The 21,055-nt window shown below is 43.4% G+C and overlaps 1 protein-coding gene across 1 annotated transcript in view; it reads right to left on the bottom strand.

Moving 5' to 3' along the window:
• Nucleotides 1-18,556, bottom strand: part of tpst1 (tyrosylprotein sulfotransferase 1) — a 32,956-nt gene extending 14,400 nt beyond the window's left edge. Inside the window, exons 1-3 of the mRNA XM_056441078.1 lie at nt 18,392-18,556; nt 16,529-16,632; nt 6,075-7,111 (exon numbers count right to left, since the gene is read on the bottom strand). Coding sequence (XP_056297053.1) covers nt 6,075-6,931 — 857 coding nt within the window. The 5' untranslated portion in view covers nt 6,932-7,111; nt 16,529-16,632; nt 18,392-18,556. The remainder of the gene's footprint in view (nt 1-6,074; nt 7,112-16,528; nt 16,633-18,391) is intronic.
• Nucleotides 18,557-21,055: the final 2,499 nt, after the last annotated feature.

Below are 21,055 nucleotides of genomic sequence, written 5' to 3'. Positions count from 1 at the left end.
TTTTTCCTGTGTGCAGATCCGATTCTGTGATGCGTGGTCTGATCCATACCGCTAGTTTTATGATCCGATGAACCCCTACTCAACAGCAAAATAAAATGAGGGAGAGAATCCAGGGACATACTGTACATATCCCATATGTGTGTTTCCTGTCATCAATCTAAAATCATTTGCACCCACACTGCTGAGACATACACACACACACTTTTTAATGTGATGTGACAAAAAACCTTTTCGCCCGTCACATGACCACTTCCCTTCAGCCTGGTGCTCTTAATGGCCTCTGGCTTGTCAATTATTCATCGCTAGGCCTCCTTTACCCAAGGTGGTATTCAGTATCACCAACAGCTGATAAGAGCGAATCGGATAGAGACATCAAGATCGCAATTAGGATGGAGAGTTGGGGAGGAACGGCTCCCTGTTCTGGGAAAAGTAATGGGGCGAGTGGCTCGGCAGGGCAGGGCCTCCACTAAATCAAGGTTAGGTCATCGATGTTAATGCAGGACACGGCCTTGCAGCTGTACAATGCTGGAGGGAAGAACCTGTACTTTGAGAGCTCATGTGGGTTTTCTGCTCAATGTTCAAATCATAATCTACATACCTCTGTTTTCTGAAAAGAATTAAGTAGTAATATTGTCTGAGACACATAACCCTGTTTCTGTATGGTTACTCTCAGAGAAGTGTCCGTACACAGCTGCATCGGATACCACTTTATGGCACCATGACGTCTCGTCGTTAGGCAGTTAAGCCTAATAAGACGCCCAATTGCAACAATTAAATTAACAAGTTGAATTAGGGTTTTATCACCAGCTGCTGCGTATGGGAGTTCCCACTTCAAAAAAGAGCCAAAACACTTCGGAGCCCCTGGTCTCGTAAGTCTCCACCGCACGAGGCTGCCCAGTGTCGCAAAAGCCTGACGCAACGTCAGCCAGCGTCTGGTGGAGAGAGGGAGAGCCGGTTTGAGGTTAGTACGGAGTCGACGGCAACGCCATAGCCGGTGAAAGAAGTGCTACACCTTCTCGAGACCCGTGTCCAGACCACGCGAAGTTACTGTATCCAGACAGCTGAAGGGATTTCGCCCTGAAAGGTGAGCGGCGGCTCAGGCGCACCCACGGCCCTTTACAGAGGACCACGGCTGTGATATGCCACTGGGGGGTTATTTGACATTTTTGTCCAAGTGGTGACACGGTTCACTGGTTAAATATTACCCCCTCACTTTTACTGCAAACTACCTTCTGTTTGATCAGGAAAACTCAATGTATACCGTTAAAACGTGAGCAAAGCATAATTAGCAGAGTTATGAATTGAATTTTGTGAGTCAGGAATTTAGGAATCTCTGATGGAAATTAATGTTTTCAAAGTCATTGTTAGGGTATTGTATGAGTCTCTGAAAAGGCCGATCAGAAGGTCAACACAGATGGACAGTCCTGGGCCCTATTTCTCGTACGTGGTTCAACCAGGTCGATCAAATGTCCTATTATCAAGCTTAAATTAACCCGATGATTGAAATCAGGCTCCAACAGATTGATAACAGATCTCGAAGAACTCCCTCCGTGTAAAACGCGAATCTAACTAATATCGTTCCATCATCAATGGGATTTTTGAGGAAGGGAGCTGCTAGTTTATCCAGCTAATTTGAATTAGCCTGCGCGGTAGCAGATTAACATTTTTAGATGCGTTACTTATGGTGATTTTGCCAAACATGCTTTGTAAAACCAAAAAGCCTGACTCATGTAATCTTATCCTGAAAATGATCCAGCTAACTACATTGGCCAGGTACGAGGAACAGGGCCCTGGTGTTTGTTTGCGCGGTTGTGTCCGACAGTGTGGCTGCCAACCACAACGTGAATCGGTTTGGGCCTGGAAGTCAACGTAGTGTCAGAAAACATGTTGGACTCTGTCCCCGGGTGTTGTCGTCAACCGTGTGGTTCGATGGAGACGTGCGAGACGAAGCATCGTCTCCACGACAATCTGCAGCTCAACACAGAGCGCTCTGGTTAAGGTCCCCAGTTTATTAATATTTCATCAAATTCAATTTGTGGATGGGTGATGTGTGCACTAAATGACCACACGTCGGCATCCCAAAGAGCGCGATCGCTCTCTCACTCTGTTTTTCAGTCCGGCCTTGTTTGTCGTTTTCCTTCAAGAGGTGTAGCGTTCTATGGCTGTGCATGGAAAAAGGTTAAAGAGTCCTTGCCATTGAGGCGTAGCGGTCAAGTGTTTGAGTGTGGTTGAAGAACACTCTTGAGCCTCCCTGGTCTCTTGGCTTGAGCCACAATACACTTGACACTGACTCCTTCAGCTTGGCTCACAGGATTTATCTTGGATACAAAATAGACACTTATTATTTATATATATGTTAATTTTTCTTCATGGTTGGTTAAAATGTTATATCAATGTAATGTTTTATATCATTTTTTTTTTTTTACAATAACAAAATTGAGCGTTGCCATTCAGCTTGTGCTGATTGAGTTCTTTTGGGCCCGATACAGCCGAAGCGTTCTGACGCTTGGAGTGCATTTACCTAAAGGGTGGTTGAATATGTATCCCACATGTTGAAAAAAGAGCTGCTACCTCCTTTTTTCATAAGCAACCTGATCTAAATATTGGATCCTGGTTAAAAACTATGAAGTTCCATTCCATTATCCGAACCTTTTTTGAGTTGCGAGGCACTGGAGCCGATCCCAGCTGACAAATTGATGAGCCTAAATTATCGACATGAAAATGAATTTAAACGAACTGGAGGATGTAATTCTTGAAATTGACTTGATGCTATGAGCTAGAGAGAAGAGTCCCCGCTCTGTTGTTCCAGAGTGGAGCTTTTTGCCCAACAGATCTTTAGCTGAGAAAAGATACCGGCTTACAGAGAGTCACTTCAGATTCAAACATGAATTGGTGACGACTGATTAGGGCTGCAACAACGAATCAATAAAATAGTTGGTAGGAATCGATTAGTTGCGTCGCGCGATTATTACGCCACTCAAAAGTTGACCGCAGAGCGGCGGTAGAGGACAGACCATAACGCTTCTTTGCGAAAGCCAATCGGCGTTGAGACGCTCCGCCGCTGGTGAATCTAACTGGCTGCTGCTGCTGCTCTCGTCGCGCTGGAAGCGGCAGTCATTCATACGTAGTCGGTGAAAGTCACCGAGCTGTGTGAACGCACGGGGGACGTTATGAACCCGAACACGTCAGATGTTCCGATGTTCGTGGGATTCCACGACAAGTATAAAGCAAAACAATAATGGTTCATTCTTCCGTGGCGGATGGCGGAAATGATAACCGTGTTCACGGAGTAAATTAATGGAGATAAGCCCCGCCCCCTCACTGACACGAGTGACGTCGGTGAGGGGGCTTATCTCCATTAATGTTTTTCAATAGAAAGGGTTGGAAATTAATGTTTTTTTTTCTTTCATTCTATCAATTGATAAATTAATCAACGGATTAATCGATTATTAAAATAATCATTAGTTGCAGCCATACAACTGATACGACCTGCTGCCAGTGACGTTTGTCATTTCAATCGGCAGAACCACTGGTCAGCGAGGGCTGAAGAGGAGGAGCTGGATGTTGTGTTCACTGATCTGAGGATAGAGGGGGGGTTAGAGTGGCAGCTCGGCTGACCCGGGCAGTTTCCACAGGTGAACAGAGATATATTCACGTTCCCGACAGGGACGGAAGTCTTGGCGCAACGGAGCGTAAAACTCACGGTGACACAAGAGCTCAACATTTGTCACAACTGCAAGTCCAAAATAAGCCGTGGATCATTGGAAGCTTGAAAACCTTTGGCACAACGACCTGAATCAGATACTCATCATATTGTAATAGTCAGTGACGGCGTGTGTTAGGAGCTTGTTAGCTTCTGTGAACACAGGTTGCGTTGACGTTGCCATACCAATGATGTGCCCCTTTAGGTAAAAATAATATACCGTGAAATCTCTTGTTATCATCTTCGTTTCAAAATTATACAGGGATATGGATTGTAGGCCACACCGCCCAGCTCCGATTCACACACTCTAAAATGTCACTTGCAAATGCCCACAAAATGCCCACAACGTAATGCCTGGCTGGTATGAAGTAGAACGCTGCAACACAACAGTGATCTAATTAAAGATGGGCTGGAACGATTCAATATGCCACTCTATGGGTTGGGTGTTTAAACCATTAGCACAATGGACAAATCAATTATAATTGTTTTAAATGTCCCTCTGATTAAGCAAAAGGATGACTGGTGATAAGTGAACTATGTTCACAGAAGTCGTGGAGATTCATTAGAGACTAAACAAAAAAGAAATGTTGACAGCAGCGTCATCGACTGACAAGTAGTCACGAAACACAAAGTCTGAATGTCGTAGGATTCTCAGCGCTTCACTCCAAAGAGGACACGTGTGGGCTTTCTATTGCGCAATCTCTTTTCTCTCAGTAAACCCATTGTAGTTCGATGGGGTCAATACGAATCAGGCATGTTGAGTGTTTCAAGGAACTTTAACGATTTGAGTTGGTATTTTATGTAGTTAGTATATTTCGGATTTATTGAACATGGCATGGATGCGGAAAGAAGGGGTGCTGAGATGTATATTTACTTTTTCTTACAGGTTTATGTTATACATGTATTGTTTTAGCATCTCCCGTCTTTGTATTATTTTGATGTTTCAGTGAAGTAAAAAGTACACCATTTCTCTCTGAAATGTAGGAGAGTAGAATCAACATTGTCCTTAAATACAGTCGTACTTGAGTGAATGTTACAGTCCAACACTGATTAATGGTTAAATAATGATGTGCTTTTGCGAACAGTTGAGAAAGTGATAGAAAAAGAGTGTGGAACCTGCAGAAGGATACGCGTGTTCTGGTGCCACGTGGCAGGATGAGGGTGGCAGCAATGAACGAGGTTGCAACCCTTCAGCGTTTCCTCAAAGACTTCCAGAGGCCGACCTCTGAAGGCCCTAAAACCAAAACAACGTCGACACCAGGCAGGGCCATTAGGAAAACCTGCTTACAATACTACAGCGCGGACATAATCTCGTGTGTTCACTAACGACTAGGTTCCAATCCTGGCTGTGCCGAGCTGTAGGATGTTTCATTTCCAAATGAGATGTAATGATGGAAACTCTGGAGGCTTTATGAAAACATTGGAAGGACAGATTTCAAGGCCAGAGGTGCACGCGTATTTAAAGGCCGGCAGGAAATCATGATTGATTAAATATTTCTATACATACACACGACTTGACACACTGCCACCTGTCACTTTTCTCCCATTAAAAGCAGATCCATACCTCTCCCCCCACAAGGCCCAGTAGTTACAAGCTAAGACATGGGCATGTCCAAGCTCATTCCGACTGCACTGGGAATGTGATGTATGGGAGACCAGCTCACCACGTGCAGCTGGCACAAATCACAACGGCAGCAACTATTTATCTAACCACCATTACGTCAGCAATGAGCAATTCAATAAATCTGCAGCTGTAGAGGAATCAGAGTAAAACGAATGAAGCCTCTGCTGCTCATTATCAACATAGACGACATAACTAATGGGTGCCGATTCAGTGCGTCCTCACTGCGAGTAACAGAGTCCCGAAATGACCCTGAAGCAGAGTTTGAACATAGTGCTACCAACAAGGGGTCGTTGAAGTGCACTCAGCCCTAAAATAAAACAAACGAGAAACAACAAGATGACAATGGAGCTAATCAGTTTAAGTTTCAGGAAAGTGGTTGAATAAAAAAATATATATATTCTTGAAAAGAAAACATTGCAGTTGTAATTAAAGAGTGGCGACTGGATGTTGGAACGTCTCTCCCCAAGCTACAAACCAGTAAGATCACAATGGCCATGTTTTATTGTGTGGCTACAATGACAACAATTAAATGTAAAAGTTCAACCCGACTCGCCCAAGTCTAAATAAACAGGGCGATTGATGAGTAACTTTGTGCTACAACCTATTTTTCCTGTGAGACTCAAACCGTCACAAAAACACAAGACGTGGCTGCAACTGCTGCCTTTCAGAATCTGTGAACCACGCGTCAGGGATTAGACGAGGGAAGGGGAAAAATAAAATGTTACGGGAGCCGTCGGCACTACTTACTTGGAGAGGGACACTCCTCCAGCTTTCCCAATGAGGTCCTCGTGGTGGAGGACGGCATCATTCCAAGGAACGTCGAGGAACTTTAGCAGCGTCTTCATCCATTTCTCAGGGTGAAGGACCAACTGTTCGTAGTGCACAGGCAGGCATTTGCCCGCTGCCTCCAGGCACTGAGTATACATCGTCTCTACGGCCCGGTTCCACTTGGTCAGGCAGTCCCGGTAGCTGCCCAGGTCAAAGCCGGCGATCGTCACCTTCCTTGAGATCATGGAGTGGACCGAAGCCCGGCCGTCCCGTATCATGAGGACAAACTTGGCATGGGGAAAGATCTTGGCCAGGTAGGAGAGCGACTTCAAAGCAAACGGGTCCTTGTTGCAGAGAAAGTTGGCGGGCTCCCCGTGTTTGACAATTATTTCCAGCAGGAAGGCCTGCATGGCAGCGTCCAGCACCTCGTCCGTCACACCGGCCTCATCCAGACGCATCTTCTCCCTGCCCGAGCGGCTCCACATCTGCTTCATGGCCAGGATACGAGGGATGACGCGGGTTTCTTCGCCGCAGCGCACTTCGGGGTGGGCGTCCAGCATGGCTCGCATCAGCGTGGTCCCACTGCGGGGCACGCCGCCGATGAAGATGAGCGGCATGTCTTTGTTGTAAACAAAAGGCGTGCTGAGATTGTGGCCGGTCCGTAAGGTGGTGCGCATGCTGCCCCCCAGGGCCGACAGGGGCAGCATCGCGCCCAACTGGCCGTGCTCCTCGATGCGATGGTGGCACTCCATGGCATGGCGGCCCAGGTAGAAGACCGTGACCGAGCTGATCACCAGACACGCCACCAGCAAGTTCTGTTTCAGCTTGCCAATCATTTTGCAGGCCACAGGCGGTAGAGGACAATATCACCACGGGGCCAATTTAGGGGCAGGGACGGGGAAAAGGAACCAAAGGTGCACTCAAGGTTCCCACCCTTTATGGTTGTTTGCTGGGAACCGGGCATGGATCAAGCTCCCTGGTGTACAGCAGCCGTTGAGTCCCCAGCTCCATGAGGCCTGGATTGTTGCACAAAACAAAGTTTGTTCCGATTAGACACAAAACAAATACAATTTTATAAGCAAGAAGCATTTTATGAAGAGTTAGAAGACAGAACTCGATGCCCACGAAAAGATGATCGACCTCGACTCTGCTGATGAGAAAGCAAGGACACAGAACCAAGGATAGCTCTATTTTAATCTCAATAGATATCACTCGGCCTTTGATTTCTCAGGAAGCGTCATTTGACATGTAACCTCTACTTTTGACATACACATGAACACACAAGTCATCCTGTAGATGGGGAATATGTACTTGCACACAACAAAACGTGTAAACGTAGAAACATCCAGTCTACACACTGTGTGCTTTCCGACCACGTTCCCTTTGGGTAAGTATAAGCTGCAAGTGAACACTACAGCTTGTTTGTTAAAGGGTTCTCTTTGTGCAGGCCTTGAAGCCACAGTCGCCCTCCTGAGCTAGAGAGAAGGGGGGAGGGGGGGAAGCACATGATTCAAGTGGATTTAAAATGTACGGTCTCCGTGTCACTGGTCAACAATCCTGTCCTCCTTAATTTCTTTGTATGTGGCGTTTGTGAAATGGTACAGCACAAAAAAAAAAAAGAGACACTTTCAACACCTGGTCCCAAGTATACATTTTTCCTCTAGAAATACCAGTTTATGCATGCAGAATGGCATATATATGGTTTTTACAGTTGGGTCCCCCCTAGTGTGGCTGCCCACTGCTCCTACACAGGATGGGTCCATACACAGGACTTTTCTTTCCACCATAAAAAAAAGAGCATTAGAATAAAATAAAAAAATGCTTTGTCTAACAGTCCAGTTACCTTCTGTACTCTGCTGTCTATTTTACGCCTGCTCCACGTCAGCATGAGGATGATGGTTTACAAGCTCTGTCAGAATTGTTCTGCAGCAGGGACCGTGGCTTCAGTGTGACGGGCTGCAGTGCATCACAGCAGAGCAACGAACACAGGGCAGGAGTGGTAGAGGAGTGGTGTTCTCAGTGAGTGCATTACCTCCACCTATCTATGCCTGGAGTAAGTTATTTTGAGATTTGATGCAGCAGCTACAATGTCAGCATGTGAGCAGTAAACAATTTGACCTAAAAAAGAAAAAGGAGTTTGATTCGTCTTGCATACAGACCTGCCGAAGCATGAAGTCAGACTTTTTTTATTTGAATAGTTATTGTCATCTTATTATTTTGGCATCTTTTTTTGTTTTTTACGAAGAAATCCCTGCAAAATCAGTTTTAATCTAAATTTGTATTATGGACTAGAGTTAGACCCTCCCACCTGACATACAGTCCATATTCTGCCTCCGTTTGGGAATCTGTGTTGCCAGATTTGACCGACCAGGAGAGGCCAACGCTTCCCCTCTGCCATCTGTTTATTCTCGTCTCAACTTCTCAGTGGGTTACTCGTACCTAATGAGCCATTGGACGGTCATTGCTATTAGCCAAACGCCTTCAACTGTTAATGCGTAGTTATACAAGCGAGGAGAATTTCACAACTAAACAGTACCGCTAATTCCTTGCATTAGCATCCTTGTGAGAGGGAGCTGCGGCACTAAGCTGCAGAGAAATGCTTTAAATGGTTCTTCTGCCCTGTGACTCAAACATGTCCAAAGGATCTTACAGTGCAGCATCTAATAAGGATCCAATACCCCGCCATCCACCGCGACTTTGCCTTGGTGATTCAGTGTTAAGGGAGGGAGGTCATGAATATGCCAGGTTACCAGCACGTTTAGTCCATTAGTGGGAGTACAAGTGGGATCTGTTAAGTTGTAATAGGTCATTTTGACTTTGCACATAGGAAACGTTTGTGCTTTAAATTAATACATATCGCAAGATATTATCATAGGAAATATTAGGGAGAATATTGATGTTGTTGATGCGTTATGAAGCATAGGGGTAATGTCTACTCTATGTATATGTCAATGGCAGAAGTAATGTTTATAGTTGTATGTGTGTTTATGATTATATGTCTGCCGCTTGAGAATGAAAGTTAGTTTATTGTTTCAATGTTGACACACGAGTTGGAAGCCGGTTGAAGTCCGTGACGTTGCTTGAAGCAGGAGAGTGACATGTGGGACTTTTATTGTGAAAGGGAACTTTCATCACACAGCTGACCGGAAGTAATATTGGTCGCGGGATCATGACGTTTTACCCAGCTATTTTATGACCCGTTTATGACCTGGCCGTAAGCCAATTAGAGTGTAGCATGCTGAACTGACCAATGGAACTAACTTTTAAGATTAAGAGGTGTGGTTGGCGTTACTAATAAATACGGGTGGAAAGGGTGAGTTCGTTCTCTCGAAGGTCGGAAGGTTACAAGACAGTTCCCTATCAGCTACTTTGCTGTTAGTCTGTGCCGTAATATTCAGGTCGGCCCTACGATCGTAGCTTCAATTTACTGCTTAGACTTCTTGCCATTAAATATTGTTAAACGTATCCATCGCATTCAGACTCTCATTTTACGTCGAGCACGGGACCTCCAGTTTGAAACACGATAATAGATCCGATTCACTTTTGCACTTGGATGCAATAAATCTTGGAGGCAGAGTGCGATTCAGGCCAAGTCTGACTGAGGTCTAACCAACTTCTAGGCGGCAACAGCCGCTGCACTGAATGATAAACGGACAAAAAAAAATTATGAAGAGGATAATAAATAACTAAACAAACCACAACCGTCTACAGAATTGAACAGAACAGGCAGAGAAAGGAAGCAGGAAAGTACTTGTTCGTGAAAAATAAAAGCGAAGAGAAGTGCGAAAGAAAAAGGGAGGTGGAATGTGAGAACAGATGAGTCATTGGTAGTACCACAGGCCAAGGAGATCACTTCTGACTTTTTAATCTTCATGAACAGATAATTGCTGTAAAGTAACTGACAGGAATTGTGTAGCAATGCATATCAACAGAGAACAATAGTGACAAGATGAAAGACAACAAAAGGTGATTTTGCGTAACCCTTCCGTCTCTCACCCCTCTGGATGACTCAGACCAGTGTCATGTTGCATCTCGCACTGAATTGTGTTAAATTAATTGAGGCTCTCCTCTCCCGTTATTGATATTGTAACTTGCTTGCAGGATCATTTCTTCCCCCCATTGATCCGTTAGGGCAAGCAGTGGAGGCTGAGGCTGCTCTCCACGGAGCAACGGTGAAACCAAACCACATCAACACTTAATAACTCTACACCTCGCCAAGCTCTGGTGTGAGAGCTCTGAGCGATACCCGTGAAGAGAAAATAACAGTGGGATTCCTCTTGCTACTTATTTCTGCTGTGAAATAAATGGCTTGATACGAATGCAAGCTAGGCCGAAAGGTTTCGCCGATTAGCCGTTCTCGTCGGTGAATGACCACTCCGTCTTGCACGAGTGACAATGCTCCAGAGACAGGGGTCATCACAGGGGTCCAGGTTGTGCAGCTCTAGTCTCGTACCGCCATTCTCATACTAAAAAAATAAATAAAAAATAAAAAAAATCGGCCATCCTTCATCATTCATCCAATCACATCGTTGATCTGGTACATTCCTGAAAGTCCACCCCCATTACAGGATCAATCAGCTGGACTGTGGCCATTACCCTGTTGACAACCTCTGCCCCTAAGGCGCCGTCATGAATCACACGCTACGAACAAAACCCAATCGCCCTCCAGCTGGACCGTAAGACACGTTTCTGATTCTGAAAAGTGAAGCCACAGCGGACGTGCCTGAGAGCCTGTGTCCACATGGCATCTTTCACCACGTCTTTCGCTCTACAGTTGTTCTAACGAGCGGTGCGCTCATGCAGCTCTGAGCTCTGAAGGCCGTCAGAGCGAGCGGTGAAATGCCGATTCACGTCGTAGAGCACGTAGCTGACACCCTCTGTTCGGTGCTCATGGTGGAAAAACTATGGCAAGAATATAGACAGTGGCCTAAATGGATTATACAAGGCAAAGGGTGGTGCTAGTCTGTTATACAATGATGGTTAGTGTTGATGTGTCGTCATAGAAATAGCAAATTCCATGCGGCCGGCCTCTTTTTTTGCCCGAAAAAGGCGGTATATGGAGACAGGCCGTTAAAATTATAATTAGTTTTTTTTTTTTTTAAATAGGCAGTAGGGGGCGAATAAGAAGTCTGAGAAAATTTAGCGACTTCTCTTGATTTATTCCCTCAGTAAGCATGACTTTATGGTCTCAATCTCTAGTTTCAAGTCTTCTTCAATGCAGCGTGATGTTTATTTAGAGTCTAACAGACCATAAAGCAGAGCATGACTCAGGTCGGGGCGACTGAAGGTGACTCACGGCTCGTCTGGGGGTCGTCTGTTTTCCGCATACAGCGTTAACCCTTTCAGTGAGTGTTCAGTTCATTAAAGTCAACGGTTAAAGTGTCATGGGTTTTAGTCGCTTCAAAATATTGTACAGAACATTCCGCTGTGCTACGCGCCGCCATCTTTTCGTGTCACATCCGGTTGCAGAAAACGAAAATTAACAAATCAATTGAGTGACATCAAGGTGACTTTACAGTCTACGCTTCATGTTCAAGTTAATCCAAAAAGGTGTGATTGTCCGCTTCCTTAAACGATACTGTTCATCTGCATCAAATCATCATCTGCAGGCATCACAGATCAAATAAACCAGGGATGAAGGCAAACACAGTTGTCGGCCTCCATTATTTAGAAAAACCTGGTGTCAACCTTGGGTTTTCCAGGGGATTGGATTTGATTGTGCACCTGTAACCCTGTTTACCACCTACAGGCCTGGTCTTCATGTTCCCAGTGCATAATGTGCCCTTAAAGCTGAGACACAAATCCAGCCCCATCACAAGATTCAGGTCCTTTAATGCTTGTTCATTGAGCCTGTAGTGGTGGAAGCATATTTGAGTTGTACTATATTCACCCACCATCCCAGGTAAAAGATGAGGAAGGGGGGGAAGACCCAATGGTTGATTATCATAGAGACTGCTTGCTTTACTGGGATTCTCCAACAGCATGAGATAACCTCGTTCAGAACCATAAATGACATTAAGAAATTGCCATGCTCCGACTTGGACCAGTAAACTATTTTCTATCCATCAATCTGCAAATAAAACGTCATGAGTTCATTCATTGTTCACGACCGAGGTAAACAGATATCACATTACAGGCCGTTCCATTTGAAATGGTAGGAACATCGGCGGGTTTGTGAGCTTAGTTGTAAGGTCAGCATTTGCAAAAACCATTAGCCGCATAGTTTCAAGTTCTGCCTCCGACAAGAGCCTCTCAGCATGCCAGCGTGATACTGCAGATCCATCCGACGGGAACGACAACCGCCTTATGTTCTCACAAAATAAAGGACTTCAACCAGAAGCATGTAGGATTGTCACGCCTGATGGCACGGGTAGCGAGGTGCAGGAGCTCATGCGCAGAGAAGCAGGCAGGGCTCAACGTGAATAACAAAAGGCGCTCTTTAATGACTCAAACGTTTACCGAGGTCCAAAAAGGGGCAGGCAGAGAATCAGTGTTCAGGGCAGGCAGGGTCGAAACAGGCAGAAACAAGAATACGCACGAATGACAGGACGACGGAAAAAAGACAACAATCGAGCAACAGACAACGGAAAGAGTGGCACAATATATAGGGGGGGAAATAGGTGTACGACATGGAAACAGGTGTACGACATGAGACACTAACGAGTCGAGAGTGGCTGAGGGCAGGTGCAGGGGATGAAACAATCAAGGAAACAGAGTATAGAGTAGAGACAGAGTAGACAGAGGATACACAGAACAGAGCCCTACAATGATATGAAGTGACCTGGGATGTGGAGAACATTTAGAACTGGTTAGGCAACATTTGAATTAAAATGGTTAATTTTAAAAAGGAAGCTTCGGCGCACAAAGACCGACCTGAATGTGCGTATACACATATCCACAATACGCGATTGATGAACACTTGGCCGACAGTGACTCAGCCTACATTTCAGCATCACAATTTCTGTAATGCAGAGTGAGGAAATTAGAGCCGAGTGAACTTCGAAAAGCAAACTTCTGTTAAGAAGTTTACTTACAAGTATGTCAACCGAACATCGTCATATCATGAAACGTAAATGAAAAGATGAACGTTAGTTTGTCCTTTCATTTGAAATCCATTTGTGTGACGGCGTATCCGATAGGAACGTGAAGGTCCAGTGGACTGAAGCGTTCCTTGATGATTTCCCGTCTAACCTCACAAGGTTGTGGATGTGCAGTGTGTCTCCATACTGCCTCTACAGAGCCATCCTGCTTCTCCCAACGTGAATTGGTTCAACTGTCACTCCACCACCATCCCTCTGCATCAATGTCAGTCCGTGACTTACGAGAGTGCACATGCAGTTCACACAGGAAGTGGTCACACTTTACAACGCAACCGTCCTGCGTGCATTGGAATATGTTCGTTTCAATAAACCGCGTCAAATAATGCAACATTCTGCAAATCTAATTCTCCTTTGCGTGGCAGTTGAGAAGCCAGCAGCTAGAGATAGAAAGATGGAGAGATAGATGAATAATCTTTACCCACAATGCAAGGGTTTTAAACAGTGTATGACACATCACTCATCAGTAAAGTGACTGGCTGACAAACACACTAAATCTGCCAATGACTAAACAGTGTGTATGTGTGTTAGTGGGAGGACCGGTGTCTCGGTACTGAGTGGACAGCCTTTAATGGCAGGAATACTATTTGAAAGGCAGTCAAACATCAGAGTATGAGTGTTGCTCTGGAAACTGGTTTTAATTCTGATTCGTGGTTGTTTTTAGCCGACAGTCTCTACAAGACGATCATCACAAACCATAACTAATTGGGTTTTCCTGTTATTTCTCAAATTTGACCATTTTATGAATGAAATCTGGGATATAAAACTCGCTAGATATACACTCCCGATCAAAAGTTTAAGAACACCTCGATTTCTCCAATTTTTAATGGAAATGTAGACAGTTTATTTTCTCAATGTCCTCTAAAATTAAAGCGAAGAACAAATAAACAATTTGTAAATCATGTAATCGTTTTGTTTGTCAAAATGTAATCTAAATGTTGGACTCATTAAAGTAGCCACCTCTTGCCGATATAACAGCCGCACACACTCGTGGCATTCTTTTTACGATGGAAATCAAATATCGTTCAGAAAGTTCTTCCCAACAGTGTTGCAGAAGTTCCCATACGTGTCGCAATTGTAATTACAAACTCTTGCAACTATTCAAATAACATTGAACTAAATAGCTGGACAATAACAATGCAATAATAGTATCCCTATAACATTCAACACAACTGTATTTATCATGTTTAGTTTTGTTATTGCCATGAAGCCAACCAAACCTGGATTTTGTAAATTTATACAGATAGAAATATTTGGATAATAAAATCTGAGATTAAGACATATCAACTGATAGAAGCTTTTTGTATGTAAACATAAAATTCTTGGAGATTCCTTAGATTTGATCAAGTCTTGTGACCAAGACAGTGTCAGCTCTCTCTGGTCGATAAACCTAAAGGTTCCTAATAACCTCCAACCTAGTTGTAATTTTTGTAAAACAATGTATTGTTACTTATGGGGAAATACATATTACACAAACATCCTCCCTGCTGCACTCCTCTTCCATAATGTTGGACATGACCGTTTTATGGTTGTGCCAGGTCCGAACGGTACTTGGCACTGAAGGTGCGAGGAAGCTATTATTTTTGTAGAGATTATCATCATGGTCCGATCACCAAAGTTCAGTTCCCTGGCAACAACAGGAAGTTAACCTGTCTACACATGACATGTAATTACATGTAATTAGTGTAATAATTAGTGTGTTCTCTCGAGCCACACCGTCGACACAGGAAGTTGTAACGAATCAGCATGAAGTCATTTCAAGGAATGATTTATGGAAGTGCAAAGATGAATCTGTCACTTAGGGGTGGAAGGTAGGACACGTACAGAAAGGACATCGGCATGAGTTTGACCAACGGAATACATTTTGACTTTACTGTGCCGACCGATCGGCTACCAATTGAAACGGGACAGTTCTCTCCTGGTCAGTCAGTTTAGCATTTCTAGCCGGTCCTATTTATACATTCATAGTTTAACGCCGGCTCACAGTAAAGCAGACCTTGCTCACGACTGAGAGTCCAGATATGACCAAACGTTAAAAATGTGGAACACTTAACTTAAATCAGACAGTAATTATGGTGTAATTCATTCCTGAGCAGATTAGATTAGATTCAACTTTATCGTCATTACACATGTACAAGTACAGAGCAACGAAATGCAGTTTGGCATCCAACCAGAAGTGCAACAGAAAGAATAATAAATACAGGATATACAGATTATAGTAAATAAAGCGCTCTACAAGAGGGCGGCTTGAGGCTGACCTGCAACTATTGGTAATAAGTTTAGACTAAACAGTAGACAGATGAAATTAACATTTAAATAATGCGGAGATATAAACATAAACTATCTGGGGTTGCTAATATAGTGCAAATATTCAGTGCATATTAACTTGAGCGCAACAAATGGCATAAAGTGTCTACAGTGCGGATCGAGTGGCGTGACGAGGATCAGAGGGGGGTAGACGCAGCGGCACGGAGACACACAGCGAACGACAACCGACGTGGCGTTAACTTGCATGATGATTCAAGATCTGCCCAGTAACAATTTCGTATTTAACAAAAAGTAAAACTATAATGCAATAATGATGTGTTCAACTTGGATAAATCGTTTATTTTATATCGACAGGAAGATTACATTTATATAAAAGGGGAATTATCATACGTCTCACATTAGCTATTATAATACAAATTGCATTATTTACTCTTCTTTAAAAACAGTTGATGATTTTGTGTCATTTAACCAATTCATTGTGATACTGAATAAATGAGGCCAGACTTGCTTGTGATGTTTGTGCGATGCGTTTTCGAAATGTTTCAATGTTGGCAAAGATATACAGGAAACGTCAACGGTGAAATGATTAGCCGAAAATTGATAAGTGCCTCGTCATCTTTTTTTATATATTACAATAGAAATATACTATTAACCTTTTTATTCTATACAAATATATAATGAACGATTTTGCTTGATTCCTGCAATAATCATTCTGAATTATCAGAGAGAAGTAGAAAGAGGAGAGTACGATAAGATTTTGCGAGCTGGATTCACAATAGGATGTGAATAGAGAGGACAACTCGCATTAAATTAAAAAAATAAAACAGTAACAACAAGGTTCATGCAAAACAGGATAGAAATAAATATATTGTTCTTTTTTCAAGCAGAGTTAATGCCTAGGTTATGACTCACTGTAACTTTCAATGTCCAATACAAGTCTGAATTATCACACCTTTCCATTCGTTTCAAGATACATCTCAAACATCATGGGAAAGATCGATATCATAAAATGCTAAGAATCGATATTCCAATGTCTAGAATGCGAAGGCCCGCTTATTAGCATCTTACCTTGGAGCAAACACCGTTTCAGTTGATCTTTGAGGGACAGCTTTGAGAGGTCCTCCACACAGTTTAACCCATATCCAACATCAGGACTCTTCTGGGTTTGGCTTCTGGAAGGGGAAAAATACAACACGGATCTAAATGTGGAGGATATCTGCTGTCGGACTTGCCGGTACCATTCAAGGCTGCTGAAGGCTCGACAGGCCTCCTGCGCCTAATTACAGTTGCTAATGAAGCATTGGGACAGTGGTCATTCTAGGGAGGGACATCGCAGAGGCTCTGTCCTCACCCAGAATCAGTAATCAAGCTTTGATCCACCAATCCAGTGCTCCACTGTGAAAAGAATCTCTGCAGGAGACCTACCATCACCACTCCTATTCTAGGAGGCTTCGTGAATGTGGGCCCCCACATCAGTAAGTCCTTCAGCTGCAAACACCAAACACGGGCCCCCGCTCTGCAGTTGAAAGCCCGGCTGGGCCCAGCAGTCAGGCAGCAGCTTGACTGAATGCAATAATTGTGATGCAGCAGTGGGTGTTCCTTTCAGAAAAGGAAGTGAGAGTAGAAGTGACCTTGAGTCCAACGGCTCCAGCTCTGCAGCTGTGGAAGCTGACCCGCTGAGAGCAGCCAGCAATGAGTCGACTGAATTCAGACAGATTTCCCCTCCAGACCACCTGCACACAGCAGATGTGCGCCAGAGGTCTATGCCCCGAGCTGGACACTGGAAACTGTTTCAGTTATGGCTGCTCCGGAGTATTATGTAGAAACCTTCAGCCGTGTAGACCTGCATGCTACAATTGACCCCTGCTTGGTCCATCCAGTGTTTTTCTCCTTCCCAAAGACAAAAAACGAAGCAGGAGGGTTTAACAGTTACAGGTTAAACGAGGTGGAAAAACCTCACCCACAGCGGACTACATCCAAGATCAACAAAACATACTTCGTCTGCTCCAGAGTAAGATGCTGATAAAACAACAACAACTCTGCAGTCTGACATTTTTTCTGAAGGGCCAATAATATGATTGGGGGTGAAGGAGATTGGCTGGATCTCATATGAAGATATATGCAAACTACTCAGCATAAGCTAGAACAATGTGATTAACTGAGGCTCGGACATCTTTTTTTCTTCTTCCAATGCTGCACTCACAGGCCAGAACACGGACACAACCCCATCACGTTCCATTAGATATTAATGTTGTGGGTCTGCCTAACCTCAAAACCAAACTATATAAATACGCCATTTAATAGAGGGTTCACCAGCAAAGCAGCACAGTTCAGACAAAGTCAGCGCCAGGTTGTTGTGGTCGGTTTAATGCGGCATGCGTACAGGTCCAAATCACCGCGGTCCGGACGGTGCAGCTCACGTGAAGGTTCCGTTGTGTACCGAAAGCAACCGGGACTACGAGGACGACGTTTCAAATGCGTCCCGTGATGTGGAACAGGCGTACGACCAGCGGAGAGGGTTGCCTCTTCACATGTTTTCTTTTTTTTGGTTTTTTTTTTAAAGAAAGGGGAAAAAATGTGTTGGCTGTGTCACCAGACTACCGTTACATTGTGTCGAGTGTCATGGCAGATTTGTCCCTTTACCCCCTCGGGGCGACATGGAACGGCCCCCCATCTGTCAACACGACGTTACAATGTATGCACGTATTAAGCGTAGTGTTGAGATACATATATGCACATACGCACACACACACATACGCACACACACACAGAGAGCTCTGTTGAGACAGAGGAGCGGACGTGATACGGGTATTCCGAACAACCCTGCCAAAAATGTGCGTTTAATTGTCGTATCTGGCGGGCTGAAGGGACACGGAGAGGAGGGAGGACATTGCAACAAAACCACAGCGCAGAAATAAATAACAAACCAACCTAGTTTGCAGCTATACGGCGCAGGAGTCTCGGGTTTTCCGGTCAGAAAAGCCTTCACGGAGCAGTCCCGCCGTCCTCTCGCGTCACTTTCCGGGCATTTTCTGTGTACACAACGGTACATTCGCCGAGTCAGGCACGCGGGGCTCAGGCTTGTTGCGCTGGTCGACTGGCGATGACACCAACCAGACTACTGCTACAACTTGACTTATTCTACCGGGGTTGAAAGACGAGCTGTGATTCGCCGAAAATTCACAGAGGGGGGCGGGGGAGTTGCGTGTCAGAGCTGCTGATTGGTCAGACGTAGTCGGGCAGAACGATCGTAGATTTAAAAGCACAGTGCATTCATAAAGTCTTCTATTACATGTTCAGCAAGCAAACAATTATCAATTAAACTTAAATAATCACATCTGTAAATATTGATTTTGATACATTTTATAATGCTCATGAGGCTAAATACAAAATATACAATGTACAAATATAAAGTGTTAAATATAAAATTCTAAAATATGTATAACAATGAGATTTCAACCCAAGATATGTACAATATAAACAATCATAAAAATGCAAACAGTTAGGGATACATCTAGGTGGGGTTGCATATCGATAGACCAGTGTACTGTATCAGATCTGAAGTAGCCTATATCTGATGTAAGAGTGCATGGTTATTATATATGTTCATCATTATTTCCACAATATTTAATTTAAGTCCCCATTAATTAACATTATGTCCCATTTTGTCACTTGAGTCAGTTGTAAAGAGTTCAATTGTAATGATACAAATAAATTAAAGTATGTGTGCTGCATGGCTCACACAATTACAATAACATTTTGGACAACAAGATCCTTCCTCTTGCCTCACACAACATTTGGCCTACTCATTACACTGGGTGGCTGGAGCCATGAGATGGAAATGTTATCATTTGCAAGTCTGAATAATACCTGAATCTACATAACCATCGGCACAAAACTGAATTACATGCGTCAGTTTATTTAACTGGTGTGATTTTACAGTTTTTTAAATTTATTATGTTGACACAAATTTTCCTTTAAAAAAACAAAACACGCCTGTGTTTGCAGATGGACTGTAGCACATCAGAGCCCATGTGGAAATGTAAGCTTTTTTTTTCCATTTTGGGGGTAATTATTGCAAGACTGCATGCAGTACAGTTACAAACATGGTTGCATTAACGATTAACTCTATTGGGCTCTGGGGCAAAAGTAACCTGCTGGGCTCCAAACAAAGATAATATAGATTGAAGATTGCTTTTCTGTTTTGGAAATATATCTTATGGCGGTGGAAGCTTTGAAGGCAGCGACAGAGAAAAGATGGCCGATGATCAGTTATCCCATTATTGTGGATGCTCTGGTTTCAGGGAATGATCATATGAGACCAGCACTCAGAGCCCCCAGCAAACAAATATGAGAGTTTGTGGTGTGTTTGAAGGCTTTGATACTGACACGTACGTATCGTTTAAAATAAACTTCCAGAAATTCAACTTATTACATGTAGAGTTGTTGTTCATTCTGTACATTTGACATCTGTCCCTCCTGAAGGTTTCTCTCTTTTTTTCCATGTTTTTTCTGTGTTTTCGGAGTTTTTTCTGATCCGATGTGAGGTCCTGGGACAGGTCGGTCATGTTGAATGGGTACAGATTGTAAAGCCCTCTATAGCAAATTTGTAATTTGTGATTTTGGGCAAAACAAAAGAAACTACATTTAATTGAAAGACTGTTTTTGTTCTCCAAAAATAAAAAGTACTTTTGTTTCCATCCAAATGAATTATGACATAGTAGCATTTAAACATTATGAGACATTTCCATCTGTCCATCTACATATATATATATATATATATATATACACATTCACAACATTATTTACCTAAATAAATAGTGCAATAAAACAAAAAAGGATCTTGCAGCTGTGGTCAAGCAGAAACCTCCAGCAAATATCTTGACATTTGACACCTTTAGGCCACTAAATGAGATGCTCAGTGTCAGACAGAGTTGATTGCAATAACATTGAGGAGTTTAGTTCAGAATATATTGTTCGGCCAACACACATATTTCCCATGTGACTAATTTACAGAAGAGCACAAACAATGCAACAATGCACAGTATTAAAATAAGCGCTGGCCGCATTTTTTTGAGATGTGGGCAGCAGGCCTTTTATACCACTACAGATTTCTTCCCCTAAATCTGAGATTCCTCATTCAAGGTGGTATATAACTTATCCATTGAAGGTCTGTAGAGATAGATGAGGGTAAAATAAAAATAGCTGCTGGAAAAATTAGAAAACCCCTGGAGACATGAGACTCAAGGGTCTGCTTGAGTGTGAGAACGGAATTCATGAGAAAATGGGAGGAAATGTGTGGTGTCCAACAATGCCCATCTCCCCGGGAAGGAGGTCCATTGGTCAAGTTGCTGAGGTAGAAATCACTTTTAGAACACTCGTGAAAATGAGCAGCACTGACCAAATAGTTTGAAACTTGGCTTCAACAAAATATAATCCTTGTGCCTCACTTTTTTTTTTTTTACTATAGAAATATTATATACCAATTTAATTTTCACTTTCAATAAACTATTTAAAACATCAGTCCTGATCATAACTACAAAATACTCATTATATTTCATAATTGCAACCCTTTTAATTCCAGCAGGTGTCCCC

Source organism: Pseudoliparis swirei, chromosome 20, assembly GCF_029220125.1.
Source record: "Pseudoliparis swirei isolate HS2019 ecotype Mariana Trench chromosome 20, NWPU_hadal_v1, whole genome shotgun sequence".
Taxonomy (NCBI): Eukaryota; Metazoa; Chordata; class Actinopteri; order Perciformes; family Liparidae; genus Pseudoliparis; species Pseudoliparis swirei.
The sequence above is the reverse complement of the archived record's forward strand: the minus strand, read 5'-3'. Positions and strand labels throughout refer to the sequence as shown.